Consider the following 14,823-nt stretch of genomic DNA (forward strand, 5'->3'; position numbering starts at 1 on the left):
ATATGTACCTACTGTAGTGCTCTTCTCTTTTCAGTTCTTTGAGTGCAGAAAAAAGAGCATGATCAGCAGGCCTAGGAAAGTGATCCTCTTCCTTTACTCTGCTGAGGCTGCAGCACTCTCCAGTTCTAGGCTCCTCAGTTCAAGAAAGATGGGTAATTCCTAGGGAGCCCAACAGGAGGCCATGTTGAGATGTTGAGAGTCCTGGAGCATCTCTCTCATGAGGAAAGGCTGAGACACCACCTAGTGATGTTCAGCCTGGAGAAGAGGAGGATGAGGGGCAGAAAACTCTTACCAACGTTTATAAAAATTGAAAGTGTAGGTGTCAAATAGATGTGACCAGGCTCTTTTTAGTGGTGTACAGCAGCAGAACAAGGGGCAATGGACACAAACTGCAACACAATAAGTTCCATACAAAACGAAGAAAAACTTATTTACTGTGTAGGAGTCAGAGCACTGGAACAGGCTGCCCAGAGACATTGTGGAGTCTTCTTTAAAGATATTCAAACAGACACAAATTAGCCATGCTATGAATAAAATACTGCCAGTAGCCAAGAAATTCTGTTAACCTATAAATATTTTCTCTAAATAGGAAATGCAACTAACAGGCGTTCACAGTGCTTAATAACAGCAGAAATAAATAAATAAATAAATGTTAACCTATAAATATTTTCTCTAAATAGGAAATGCAACTAACAGGCGTTCACAGTGCTTAATAACAGCAGAAATAAATAAATAAATAAATAAATAGATAGATAAATAAATAAATAAAAAAAAAGGGGGGGGGGGGGAACAGAGAAATTTTTATTTACTTTATACTCTGTGCTAGATCCTTAGTTTTTAGCATTCAAATCTGAGCAACTCAGTTTCACAAAGTTTTCTCTGGTAGCACAATTCTCTAGTGCTTGTTTAAGGAAATGCAGTAGAGTTGAGTGCTAGACAAAGTATACTCTCCCCCAAAAAAAACTGTATACAAAGCAACTTCTCCCAATCCTGTGTTGTCACATCTTTAATTGTTAATACCAGAAAATCCAGAAGCAGGGCCTTTGGTAAACTTTCCTTCAATAAATAGATCTAATCAATTAAATACTTCAGGTCTGTGTTCTGATAGCTCCCAGGTTTTATGATAACACACTATTCAGCTTTAAAAAAGAACCATATTTCTGCTCTGCAACAGGATTCATCAAGCAATGTAGGAAACAAATTATGTAAGTACTACCATTATTTTGAAATCAACCTTCCCCCCCTTAAAATTTAACAGTACTAAACTACTTTCATAATGTTTTTTGTTTGTTTGTTTGTTTTTTTAAGTTGGTTATTAAAGCAAATGGAAAAGGAAAGTGTCAGACTCAATTTTCTACTTACAGCCAATGCTATGCAGAAGATACAGATCTGAGGTCATTTGCTGAAGAAGTTTTATCATCAGTGATTGAAACCCATTATCAAATCAACACAAATGATGCCTGGCTTAGCAAACAGGCTAGTAAGAATTGACTTGAAGTGATAGCAGGGAAGTAGTTCAGAACAATCACAACAGATCATCACAAAAGGCAGTGAAGCACGTTTCTCTTAACACAGATATTTCCAGTCCAGACAGTTCATTCTGTAACAAACAGGATTTGAACCCAAGGAATAAAATTATGAAGGGTTGTTTGTAACAGTATTGCACAATAATTTTATTTTTTTTTTTTGCTAAGTGTAAGCAGCAGTGTGATAAGTCATAGGTGCTTCAAATACACCTCTGCCTCATTCACTACTTACATAGGGGCTCTATGAATGAATAACAGTAACTGACAAAGACTATGGAGGTTTTTCTCATCATTAATTGCAGCACTGACCAAAAAAAACCCACAACACAATTGTCTTCTAGTTCACAGGATGCTTCTTAGACGCTTATGTAGCTGTTTCATTAACCACAGCCTTTTACAGAGAGCCAAGACAAATCAGGAAGAAGATTATTGAATTCCAGATAGAACTCCACAGGTGTTTTTTGTCATCATTGTCTGGGTTTTCAAGACAGAACACTGTAGAGTAAACAAATTACCAATATACAGTTTAGGACTACATTTCCATTTAATCCCTTTAAAGAGAAGGAAAACCAAACACAATAGAACACTAGAGCATGTCTAGTTGTAACATTGACTTGTCAGAGCTTAAATCTTTCTTTCTACCTGTCAGAAGCATTGGGACAAACACATAACTTAGGTTTATTGCTATTGTTTTGAATGAATAAATGAACACTGCATTCTCAGTGTACAAAAATATTCACACCCATGCTGGAAACCTACGTTCACATTAAAGTCTACCAGTAATTGGTGTTAAAAAAAAAAAAAACAAAAAATAAAAAATAAAAAAAAACACCACAATACTAAACTAGTTTCATCTGAACTCTTAGCATCACAAAAATATCCACTCAAAACAGTCACTATATACTTCTGCTCAAACATAGGCATGCAACCAGGGAATACATATACTGGACTTTCAAATTTATTTAATTAATTAAACAACAGTAGCTGCTACAGGACCATGTATTATTTCTTCCTTGTATGGAAACTAAAGACTTGAAGTGAATTTTGTAGAAGAATAAACCAGGTTAATAGTTAATTTCTTCTGATTCTCACAAATAGATCTGTTTTAACTGTATAACTTACTACTTAAATACATGGTTGTTTTGTTTTTTTCCCCCCTGAGCAAGACCTGTACTGCCCATTGCCCCCTTCACAGTGATACAGCATTTTTCTCAGAGCATGTGATCTCATGTATTTCAACTCACTATCAGTTGCAGCTTTCTTTCACCTCAATGCTTGTTCTCGTGCTTGCTACACGCTGTTCCCAAGAGCACATTTCTGCCCAGCTAAAGCCAAACGTTATTATCTTTCATTAGTACTAAGATTGTTTGTCTTCAGCTGACCTCACAGCACTCATTTCTTCTCCTAAGCTGGAAGCTGAGTTTGACACATTGTAGCTCTTTACTTCATGCCTTCTAGACTACACTCCCTCAGACAGGAACTGCCTTATAAGGCACTGCACATACCACAGTGAACCTGGAGGTGGAACCTCACTAACAGCTTGGGCTACTCAGTCTAGTTTAAGTCACCCCCTAAGGCTTCTATGTAACTTTTAACTTATATCGGAAAAATAACTCATTTTATCTCACTAGTCAAGTAATAGGATTGAGTCCTTACAGCCACAAGATCCCCCCATGATTTCTGAAACATTTGAGTATATAATAAAGATGGAAAAATTCAAACAAGTCCAACCTGTGAATACAGTGGAGTTAAAAGTCTTTCCATGCAGATCAACTTATGATTAGTTCTAAGAATCTTCTCCACAAATCCTGTTGTCTAACTTAGGCACCAGATTGCTCATTAATTAGAAACAAAACATAAAAGCAGTCTTTGAAATCTGCATTTTTAGAAATTGATATTCTAACATTAAGCCCAGGCTGATGTCCAAAAGGAGCTAACTGTGACAAAAAAAACATCACTTACAGATGATGGGATGTGCTGAGATCAGCAGGAAACAAAAGGATACCTTCAGCACACAGTAGGGAAAGAAGTGAAGATTCCTGCTCATCAGTGCTTTCCACTTAATTGTTTTACCTCCCACAGGAAAGGGGATTAACCTAGAGTCTCTCCACAGCATGATATGTGCATTTAACTTTTGAATTACAGAACATCTGCTACACATTGCTTAGACTGTAGCACACAAAGGCAAAATGTTGGCAGAATAGAAACTTGCATGAGGAGCCACTTTTCCCTCCAGACCATAGAAGCACAGGAGTTCTGATGGCACTCTTCAGTTGTCTGCCATTCTTCAAGTCGAATGATAGCACAGCCACATTGAAAATATTGCAGAATAGTGGAAAGACTCAAATAGGATGACCTGATTTGACCACTTTCAATCATTTCAACATTTCCTCCTCCCTCCCATTTTCTGCTTGATGCCTCCCATTGCAAGACAAGAGTACAGCTTCTGAGTAAGTGGCTATAACCTACTCACATAACAAGGGAAGTCTATTGTTTGGCTGAATCACTAGGCAAATATTTTTTTGCTGTCAATCTTAAATTATCATAATGGAGCACCAAATAACAAGCACAGTACCAGGCAATTACACTGCCTACTTCAAACCATTTGCTTTGAAATCTTACTGTATCAAGTGAACCTGTAATGAAAAGCACTTCAAATATTACAATATTGAGGAGGGAACCTTCAATTTTAAAACTAAATTGTGCTTCAGGAAGCACATACCCTTTAAAACAGTATTTTTAAGGCATCAAGACTCTGCAAAACACCTCTGTGCCAGTGTTTATTCAGATTGTTGATTGCTTAAAACTAAGGTAAGGAAGATTCTGAAGAGCAACTTAAATTTGAACATTACCATACAGCTTTGAAGTAATCAACATTTTTGAAAATTGCATGGTTTTCACTGAAAGTAAGTTTCCATTCAGTTAAAAACAAACAGTAGAACCAGTAAATGAGAGCTTCACACCCTCAACAGCTACTTTAAATGCTTACTTCCAAAGGAGTTGACCTCTTGGGCAGGACAATTCTGCTTCCTCCCAGTTTTTTCTTTTACATGAAAAATTGTTACAGATTTGTATCATTGCATTCACACCACCCCCTAGTGAGTACTTAATTACATTTAACATGGCTTTCAAACAGGGAAGGAGAAGGGCTTTTCCAGTAAATACCTTCAAAAGAGATTTAGGTTTAACTCTACCCCTTATGTGAATGCTTGCCGCATATCCTTGACAATCAATTTGCAAGTCAGAAATTTACTGTCACTTGCTTAAACACTCCAATGGACTGAAGAGTTCATCATTATATGTATGCACACACACTATGTAGCAACACAGATCTCATTTTTAATAGGCTTCCAACAACTCTTCAGATTTTAATTCGCATTTATCTTTTGGAAGAACTCCTAAAAACAACCCCACTAGTTCCACTAAAGGTATTAGTATAGGTTGTTTCATCCATACCTACCAGATCTCAGAGAGAATTTACTGGAACACTGGTATCCTCTTCTAATCACTCTGACTCAAGGACTGCTTCCCCTCCTTGGCCTCCAAACAAGACACATCTCACGTAAGTTAAAATCTTCTACCTCAGAACATGAGGTATAATTTTAAAAAAAACTGCACTCAAAGATTGGATTAGGTGCTTCTTAAATGACTACTTTAACACTACCAATGAGAAATTAAAGGTGCACTTCACAGTTCACAGAGCAGAGTTGCCCAGTTTGCCCTGAAAACCCAGAAACAAACTAGCTGTACTAGACTCTCGTATTAGCTAAAACCTCAACTGTGAAATACACAGCTCTGAATCTCTCTGCTGAAATGACTTTTTCTTCCTTCCACTCCTGCAAAAGTATATAGGCCATCAAACAAGTATATTTTTAAAGGGTTCTTGAAACCAGACTGAACACAAGAGAGTAAGTATGCCTACCTCCTCTGAATAAATACCACCTGCTTCAAATGTTGTTAAAACTATTCACCATAGAAAGCTTTGATTCATGCTTCATATTGATACTCAAAAGATGTTTAATTATGAAAGGATTTTAATACAGTGTAAATAGCACATTAACACTGAAGTTCTCAAGCTTTACAAAATCTTAACTATTAAATCAAAAAAGACAAACCAGGATTTGTCTGACATATTTTATTTAATGTAAAAGCCAGATGAGCAGCTTCTTTCCAGAATAGTTCTTCCCATGCTTCCTGATGGAATTATGTAGCCTGTAAAGAAAGAGAAAGATCAGTTCCAGAAGATTACAACAGATTTTGTACTCACTTTTATGGGGCCTTAACTTCTTTCCAAATACTGCTCCCCTTAAAACATAAGGTTCAAGGCTTTAGAGTACAGTCATGGGAATGAGCCTAGATAGCAGCATTTCTATAGAGGAGTTCAGCAATCTAGAACTGCTTTGCAAGCCTCCTGCTCCTGACATATTCACTGTATCAGATCCCAGACAGTTACTCAAATGAGCCATTTATCATCTGATCTAAGAACACACTTAGTTCTGCAGTGGTTATTATCCACAGCACAAGCCTTTTTACTTGTTCCTGCAACAAAGACAAGAACAAAGTCTATCATTTGTCTAAAGTACTATCAAGCATCTACACAAGTATCAGTAAGATGACAATTGCTCCCAAAACTGAAGTTATACAAATCCAAATCACTTCAGAAAATACAAAGCTACCCTATCCTTATCATATTTAAGTTAGTTTTGCTGCAAAAAAAGCCTTCAAATAAGTAATAGAGTTCCATTGACAGTAAATCAGAAACTTCTGATGATCCATTAACCATGCAAGTTCAAGAAACAAACAATCAACTCAGTAGTAAGCAGAAGAGGGATCTGTAAACATTTTAGTCTTCCTTATACTGGTATAGAACATCATGCAAATACAAGGCTTCACATAAACCAACATTAAACAGTATAACTACAAGCTACCTAATGTCTACTTTTACAAAGTACCCCCCAGTCATACCTGTAATTCTTTTTCCATCTGAAGTACATCCAGTTACTGGGGGAAAAAAAAAAGAAAAAATAGATGAGAATAGATTTATTAATGTTCTGCTAGTGTAGATGATATAGATTCGAAAACAGAATTTGCTTTTTCCAATTAATGCAATTACATGTGATAGGAAAACCTTTGAATTTTTACTACTGTAAAGGCTAAAGACTTGGATTTCATGCATTCCCTCAAGCTTAAAATGGAATCTAACAATAGCTTTACAGATCTTAGGGAACTCTCAGGATGCAATTACATATTCACTTATAGCTAAAGGCTACAAATAATGGTCTTAAGTGCTTATCCATCCACGTTACTGTTTGATACATTTAAAAACACATCTGTTAAAAAAAAAAAAACACATGCCAAAATCTGTCAAAATGACTTGACATTAGAAGGCATGGGGTTTTACTCTTAAAAATGACACTTTCCTGTAAGGTCTAATCAAGTGCCTAAACACTCCTTAGATCAACCATTCTCACAAAATGCATAGGTAGACACTAAAATAAATGTCGTGATTCCTATTAAAAATGCAGATTTCTGTGAATAAGGATGTTACAGCACAAAATTATGTATAAGCATGCATTTTACAAGACAAAGCTTAAATGCAGGAGTGTTTTCTGCAGTTCTTTTCTGTGATACAATGCAACTATTCCCAGATTTTCCAAAAAGCATGCTAATTCATTTGTCCTTAGTTATTAACACATGGACACAATGATCAAAGATGGTGAACAAGATCTTAACTACGCATATCCAAATTCTAAGGTAACTTTCAAGGACACTGAAAAACCCTTAAAACAAAATACAGTCCCTTACTACCAAGAATGCACACTAGTTTAACAAGTATTTGATAAAGATGCCACATTTGCTGCATAATTATCACAGCACACATCCCTACTCCTGATCCCAAAAATGCTCATAGACTTAAGGAGACTTTAAATCAACTAGAAAACTGTAACTCAAATAAGAGTTGATGAGTGTAAATACAAGACTTAATAACTAGCTTCAAATGCTAAAACTCCTCAGGGGAAGAAGCCATTCTAGGAATCAGTGCAACACTGACTCCCCTTAGCATCCACAATACATATTTGTGGATTCGCACACTAATATCACAACTACAGTAAAACCTGTTCTATACCTTTCTACTTTAAACAACTGTATGACTTCACTATTCAATTAGCGTTGAAACATAATATGATAAAGGTTCCAAATCACAACTAATAGCATTCTCATATATTAAGTGACTGCAAGAACTTCATTTATACAAAACACGAAGAACATGATTCCAGAGTAACTGCAGTCAATTTTATCTCTGCTTAGAACAGTTAGAAGTCTAATGCTGACAACAATGCAGTTTACAACCACTGGCTCAACTTTACTAAGCTATGATGCAACTTACATTTTTATAAAGATTCACAAGTACTTTTGTTTTAAGGTTAAGTTACACGGGCAATTACACTGCACTACTTCAAACCAGAACTGCAGTGTTTTGAACAAATCTATCAAGAGCAATGAGTTGTCCTTCTCACTGGAAACTCCATATTTTCCATGTCACTTCACTAGCTCAGAACAAACTTCAGTATGTAATCATCTGAACCCTCATAAGATAGAAGTTTATGGCAAGCACACAAGCATGCAAGAGAGTACAGTGCTTAAATCTGATGGGATAAAAAGTGTTTCAGTGGTGTATAATTCAGTCACATCCATGCTCATTTTCAGTACCTGCTAGATACTTCATTTCTGATGGAGAATCCCAAGAAAGTAGGAAAAAAAGCAGAAGTGGAGATTACTGAAGTTCAAGACGTTAAAAGTAATTTAACAGTTATAGATCTATGCAACGAACCCAACACCGTCTCCTATTAAGATGCAGTTGCAAAACCCACTTTGGAGCACAAACCCTCTCAGTGTTTTCTGAAGTGCAAAAAGCTGCTGAGCAAAGTGATCTTCACACCAAGTTTTCTCATCAGTTTTGATGAATTTGCTTCATCATAAAGGAACTCAGTCCCTCCTCAAGCTGCATGCTTTCTAAATTTGAACTGAGTTGCAGCCCACAGCATAAAAAGCTCCCAGCAGCAAAAAAATAAACCCACCCAGTCATTAATCAGTCCCTTAGAACCAATATAAAGCAACTATTGTTTCTTATTTCTACTAGTCTTCACCTCCTACAACACCACAAATCCTTAACATTTAAAAGAACACTAACTTATTCTGTTAAGTGTTAGGTATTTAGGTAGTCTGAGTAACTAGCATTAAGCAGAGTATTTCATTTTTACATAGCATGACTGAGTTATGAGATTAGAGCATTAATGTTAGGTTTAAAAAAGCTTAACTTTAGTTCAAGTGACATGTAAGAAACAATCATTTAAGAAGCACTGTCTCCTGTTTTATCAGCTAAGCTGCAGCAGTGAGGAGCAAAACTAAGCTACTGAGCTAATGAGAAGCTATACATGACCACACAGATTACCTTCTGTTATCCAGTAGAACAGTAAAAGAAATGGAAGAAAGACAAGGTTATTCTGTTGAATAACTTTTTTTCAACATTTCAAAAACAACATGCCAACTCTGGCCTACAGATAATTTCATCATACCTTCTTGCCAGCACCAACATTTGCCTTAGCTGTACCCCTGACTTTCTTCATTCTGTTCTTACGTTCCTTCCGCTGCTTCCTAGAAGTCTTCTTCTTCTCATACAAACCATGCTATCAAAAAAAACAAAGTTGTATGTATTATCTATTCAGTGGTAGTAACCTCCAAAGTTCCCATTCTATGAATTATTTTAGTTATTTCTGGATTTTTCGAGTACTGTTTCAATGAAGTAACAGCTAAACAGCAACACAACTTCACTGATAATAAAATAGAGGAAACATTAAGATCTTGCATGGATCAGCCCCATTTTTAACAATGATTAAGGAATCCTTCTTCGCAGAACATCACAAGTAACATCATTTTTGCTATCCCAATTCTACCTATAATACATTATACCAGAAGTAATCTATTTTTCAGACACAAATGCTAACTAATGCTATGTTAATACCTATTACATAACACTAAATTCCCTATACACAGCAATACCCCCAGAAAACTACAGGTATGCTTTTTAAAAATACAAGAAAACCAACTGCTAACACTTGAAAGCCATCCTAATTGTTTCCTATTTACTGCAGAACAAATAACCTACCCTGGCAAGCCTGTGTTTTGGTTCATTTTTCTTTGCATAGTCCAAGGAATCATAGATCATGCCAAAGCCTGTTGTCTTGCCACCACCAAAGTGAGTTCTGAAGCCAAATACGAATATTACATCAGGGGTTGTCTTGTACATTTTCGCCAGCTTTTCCCTGATTTCTGTTTTGGGGACTGTGGCCTTCCCAGGATGAAGAACATCAATCACCTAAAAAAAATACAAATATATTTTTTTAAGTCATATAAAAGCCAAAGGCAATCAGCACCCAATAAAACAGCTAGACTCCCACCCCAAACTCAGAACTTGAACTAGACCATCTAAGCCACAGAAAGTACTATTAACATAATCCAGATGTGCTCCTAACAGTTTCCTGTTTCAAATGACACGTTAGCTTGCTATCCCATCCTGAAGATTTACCTTCAGCATATAAAAATGTGTTCAAACCTCTACACACCATACAACATTAACACTTCTAAGGCCTCTTGCTTATCGTAATTTAAAATATGTGCAGTCAAAAACCAATAAGCAACTGATAACATATAATAATAAACATATTCAGTGTTTTTCTTACCATCTGCTTGCGCTGAAGCAGTCTGTTCGTCATGAACTTCCTAGTTCTTATGGTCACTGTGTCGTTCTGCAAAACAGAGTACACAGAAGTGATACAAAATCATAGTTTACAAAACCTAATGTACATGTAACATGTGACACCATTGCAGCCAGCACTCTACCTGAAGCTAAGCACACCTGCAATTTAACACACTTGTCTCATACTATAGGATGTACCCTAGAAAGCTAAAGTACACTGAAGCCACTCCCAGCCCATGAGTCAAACAGCAGCATATATATCCCCTTTATTTTAACATGCTTAAATCATTTTATTAAGACACCTAGATTACAAAAAGAAAGATCTAACAGACTCAAGAGATCACGGAGTCCAACTCCCTGTGAAAGCAGGTTCCCTACAGCAAGTCACACAGATAGGTAGGCTTCCAGATAGGTCTTGATTTCTCAACATGGAGACCCCACAACCCCTCTGAGCAACCTGTTCCAGTGCCCCACCAGCAGGATAATAAAGGAGCTCCTGCTTGCATTAGTATGGACTTTTTTACATTCCAGTTGCTGCCTGTTACTTCTTTTTCTACTGCTGCTTACCACTGAAAATAATCAGTCATCCCCCCAGCTTGTGTTCCACACTTTAGATATCTATAAACAGTAACGCATTCCCCTCTTAGCTTGCTCTTCTCTAGAAAGAGCCTCAAGTCTCCCAGCCTTTCCTTGTACAGAAGGCATTCCAGGCCTTTAGTAATCTCTGGACATAAAATAAGGTTCCTTATGAAAGCTACACATTTCATCCTGACGGGGCTTTTCAGCCAGAAAAAAACAAAGAAGACACAAGTATGACCGACAGGGCTCCACTCAGAACACAGACACACAGTACTTTAATATCTCAGCACCACCTGCACCCACGGCCGCTCCTCCTAGCAGCAAGGCGGCCCAGCAGGCCCAACCTCCTCCAGGCATCAACCAGGCCGCAGGAATCCCGGCTGTAAGCAGCGCCGTCCCCCACCATACCCGCACAGACCCCTGCGGACAGGTCAGCCCAGCAGGGCACGGCCCCTCAGGGGGCTCTCAAAGCACGGATGGCGGCACAACAGGGCGGATAACTCAATACCAATAACCCCACACTCACCATCTTGCCGGCGCTCTCCCTGCCAGCGAGCGAGAAAAGGAAGTGGCGCCGCCGCGCAGCCAATCATAAGGCGGCACAGGGGCCTTCAGCCGGGGTGGGGCCATGAGCGAGCCTGGCTGTTCCGGTGCCGGATCTGGGTGTAAAGAGTGCGGCTGTATTGACAGGGCTTCACGTGGAGGTTCTGTCCCTAAGCAGGGCGCCTCGGTGGGCTCACGCCGTGATCTGGTTCTGCTGCCGGTGAGGGAGGCTGGGGAATACGGGACTGGTGCGGAGCGTTGGAGCCCGCACCCGTGGGAGGCCGTGCTCTCTGTCCAGCAGGGGGTGTTGCAGGAGGGCGCTGCGTCTAGGAGAGTGGTTAGGCCCTGGAACAGGCTGCCCGGGGAGGTTGTGGGTGCCCCGTCCTTGGAGGTGTTCAAGACCAGGTTGGATGGGGCCCTGGGCAACCTGATCTCGTAAAGGTGTGTGTTTGGTGGCCCTGCCAGGCAGGGGGGTTGGAACTACATGATCCTTGAGGTCCCTTCCAACCCGGCTCATTCTGTGATTCTGTGTGTCGCTCTCTCCATCCCGCTTCTTACTGATCTATAGTTATCATTCAGGTGCCGCTGTAGCTGCATGCCGTCTCCGTGCCGCCATGGTGAAGGAGCAGTTCCGCGAGAGCGATGTGGCCAAGAAAATGTGAGCGGAACCGTGGTGTGGGAGGCGACTGAGAGCGGGTGGCTGGAGGGGCCATTGGGAAAAGCGGTGGTGTGGGTGGGGGGCCGCGAGTGCGCAGTCAGCCCCGAGTGACCCTGTGTGAACTCTCGCCTTCCAGAAGCCACATCTGCTTCGGGATGAAATCCCCAGAGGAGATGCGGCAGCAGGCCCACATCCAAGTGGTCAGCAAGAATCTGTACAGCCAGGACAACAACCACGCCCCGCTGCAGTACGGTGTGCTCGACCACCGCATGGTGAGGAGCCTCGGTTTCCTATAATGTCCCTTTTGGGAATGGCTTACAATAGTTACTAGTGAGATAACTGAAGCTTACTATTCAAAATATGTGCAAATGCAACTCTGCTTAAGCAACATAGGCTTTTAGTTGCAGTGGCATCGGCTTTGGTTGTGCTTTTGGATGGCTCAGCAAGGCACTCTTGGGAGTTAGGAGATGAGTTTTCCCTGCCCAGTTTTTAGGGACCCAGAGACATTCATCCACAAAACATGGGGCTGTAGGTCCATGAACTGCAGATCAGTTGCCACAGTTGCATGACTCAGAGTTGCTGCTGTCAGGAGGTGCTGTGTGAAAAACTTTTCTGCCCCATTACTTTGCTCCTTTGAGACCACATCTGGAATACTGTGTCCCATTCTGGGCTTCCCAGTTCAAGAAAGATAGGGAACTTCTAGAGAGAGCTACAGAAGCATTGAGGGTCTTGGAGTATCTCCCTCCAGAGGAGAGGCTGAGAGACATGGGACTCTTCAGTCTGGAAAATGAAGCTGAGAGGGGACCTAATCAATATGCAGCATTAAGATAAGGGGCAATGGGCACAAACTGCAACACAGGAAGTTCTATACATGTATGTATATATGTAAAATAAATTCTTTACAGTATGAGTGACAGTGCCCTGGAACAAGCTGCTCAGAGAGGTTGTGGAGTCTCCTCTAGAAATACTCAAGATCTGTCTGGACAACTGCCTATGAGACCTGCTATAGAAAACCTGCTTTAGCAGGGAGTTGGACTCAGTGATCTCCAGAGATCCCTTTCAAACTCCTGCGATTCTGTGATATGTATTTCATGTAGTGCTACTGACATGCTTGTATTGCTGGGGAAAAAAAGCGAGGGCTGTGGGTCTGCCGTCAAGTTAGTTGCCTATCAGAAGGGATGTTCTGTCTTTTATATGTTTAGCGGATTACAGCTAAAGCTTTATTTTGTGCATGTGTTCCTTTCCCTTCAAAGGGAACAAGTGAAAAAGATCGTCCCTGTGAAACCTGTGGAAAAAACCTGGCTGACTGTTTGGGCCACTATGGGTACATTGACTTGGAACTGCCGTGTTTTCATGTTGGATACTTCAAAGCTGTGATTGGCATCTTGCAGGTAAACTTAATTTCCATTTGCCACCAATATCTAGGCTGGAAAAAGGAAATTACCAAAGACAAATGAGATACTGAGATGATACAAGAGATACTGCTTGAAAAACACTGCTTCAGAGAACATACATAAGATTGTGTCAAATATTTTATACATTTCTGTTTTGAAAATAAGAGTGTTTAAGCATCAGTTCTAGTAATGTAAATCCATCAATGTTATTCTTTGTGATTTCAAATTGATTAGAATCAAATGTAGAATCATTAATCTGAAATCTTTCTGTATTTGTTTGAAGTGCAACATGTTTGAAGTGCAACATGAATATGTGCAACATAACTTGCCTTTTTGGCCATTACAGTGTATCACAGCTGTTTGTTTTGTATGGATTTTTACAGTCACACAGAACATAAGCAAAGGTGTTTTTTTTCTGTATTTTTTCCCATGTACTTGGGTTTGTTGTTATGATATATTAATCATCTTTCATCCAAGTCTGCAGTATTTTGTTAAAAAAATCCTGCATGCTAGTGAAGAGCTTAAGGTTGTGGTAGAAATTACAACTCTGCATGTTTGTGTTAAACGACTGTGCTTATGTGTTCATATTAAAGATGATCTGCAAAACCTGTTGCTGTATCATGCTATCAGTAGAAGAAAAAAAACAGTTTTTGGATTACTTGAAGCGGCCAGGCCTTACTTATCTTCAGAAGAGAGGGCTGAAAAAGAAGGTGTCTGAAAAGTGTCGGAAGAAAAACACTTGTCCTTACTGTGGTGCCTTTAATGGTGAGCATTCGCATTAGCAGTGATAGTTCTTTACTGTGATGGTTTTTATCCTGTTGGCTTCCATAGGCATCAAAATCTGAAATATCCTTGTTCTTTCTGCAGTATATGGATTTTTTTCACTTAAGAAACAGGTTGTTGCATTCTTTGTGCCAAGCTAAGTCGTGTTGACATCTCACATATGTGGAAGTAGACATTGACTGAGTAACTTATTTACTGTTCTGTTCATTGCAATGACCAATACTTAATACTTGAATAAGGTCTGTATCAAAAATACCAAGTCATGGCTTGAAGCAGTGATTGAGTATCTTTCTGGGGTGTGTGTGTGTGTGTGTGTGTCTGTGTGGTGTATTTGAGCAGTTCCTTCTTTGTTGCAGCCTGGGGTCTTGCTGATCTACTTTCATTGCTGTGTTTTCCATTGTGTTACAAGGGCAAAACAAACAAACAAACAAAAAAGCTCTGTTTAACCAGCTCTGTTTAACCATTTATTTTAATTATGGCAAGCTGTTGTTAATGATCGGTACCTTACCTTGGAAGCTTTTTACAGACTGTAATTCTGATCTTTGTTTTCTTAATTCCATTAAACTCTTCTTAGTAATGTTA

The 14,823-nt window shown here is 39.2% G+C and overlaps 2 protein-coding genes across 8 annotated transcripts in view; one reads left to right on the forward strand and one right to left on the reverse strand.

Moving 5' to 3' along the window:
• Positions 1-5,645: 5,645 nt before the first annotated feature.
• On the reverse strand, positions 5,646-11,495 carry RPS24 (ribosomal protein S24). Of its 4 annotated transcripts, XM_015866796.2 has the most exons (8): positions 11,390-11,495; positions 10,268-10,333; positions 9,694-9,903; positions 9,104-9,214; positions 8,980-8,982; positions 8,238-8,255; positions 6,492-6,527; positions 5,646-5,738 (listed from the first exon to the last, which is right to left on the reverse strand). In XM_015866796.2, exons 1-6 carry the CDS (start codon positions 11,390-11,392, stop codon positions 8,250-8,252), a joined length of 399 nt encoding a protein of 132 aa, XP_015722282.1. In that variant the 5' UTR covers positions 11,393-11,495; the 3' UTR covers positions 5,646-5,738; positions 6,492-6,527; positions 8,238-8,249. The 4 variants fall into 4 exon arrangements, with proteins under 4 accessions (XP_015722282.1, XP_015722283.1, XP_015722284.1 ...); XM_015866797.2 differs by lacking the exon at positions 8,980-8,982 and having other exon boundaries at positions 5,647-5,738; XM_015866798.2 differs by lacking the exon at positions 8,238-8,255 and having other exon boundaries at positions 5,647-5,738.
• A 10-nt stretch (positions 11,496-11,505) lies between these two features.
• The window catches only part of POLR3A (RNA polymerase III subunit A), a 30,443-nt gene continuing 27,125 nt past the window's right edge, over positions 11,506-14,823 (forward strand). For 2 of the 4 annotated variants that reach the window (XM_015866792.2, XM_015866795.2), the window contains exons 1-5: positions 11,506-11,626; positions 11,986-12,064; positions 12,201-12,336; positions 13,318-13,455; positions 14,052-14,223. In XM_015866792.2, coding sequence (XP_015722278.1) covers positions 12,021-12,064; positions 12,201-12,336; positions 13,318-13,455; positions 14,052-14,223 — 490 coding nt within the window. In that variant the 5' untranslated portion in view covers positions 11,506-11,626; positions 11,986-12,020. Of the gene's footprint in view, positions 11,627-11,828; positions 11,848-11,974; positions 12,065-12,200; positions 12,337-13,317; positions 13,456-14,051; positions 14,224-14,823 lie in introns of those variants that run through there. The other 2 variants (XM_015866794.1, XM_032445341.1) reach the window with 2 other exon arrangements.

The sequence above is a fragment of the Coturnix japonica genome, chromosome 6 (genome assembly GCF_001577835.2).
Source record: "Coturnix japonica isolate 7356 chromosome 6, Coturnix japonica 2.1, whole genome shotgun sequence".
Lineage (NCBI taxonomy): Eukaryota > Metazoa > Chordata > Aves > Galliformes > Phasianidae > Coturnix > Coturnix japonica.

What these genes read in the sequence shown, in the direction of transcription:
- RPS24 (XM_015866796.2), bottom strand. An exon ending in TGCTTCAGCGCAAGCAGATG is followed by an intron (nt 9,904 to 10,267) that starts GTAAGAAAAACA and finishes TATTTTTTTTAG; the next exon opens with GTGATTGATGTTCTTCATCC. An exon ending in CAAAACACAGGCTTGCCAGG is followed by an intron (nt 9,215 to 9,693) that starts GTAGGTTATTTG and finishes TTTTTTTGATAG; the next exon opens with CATGGTTTGTATGAGAAGAA.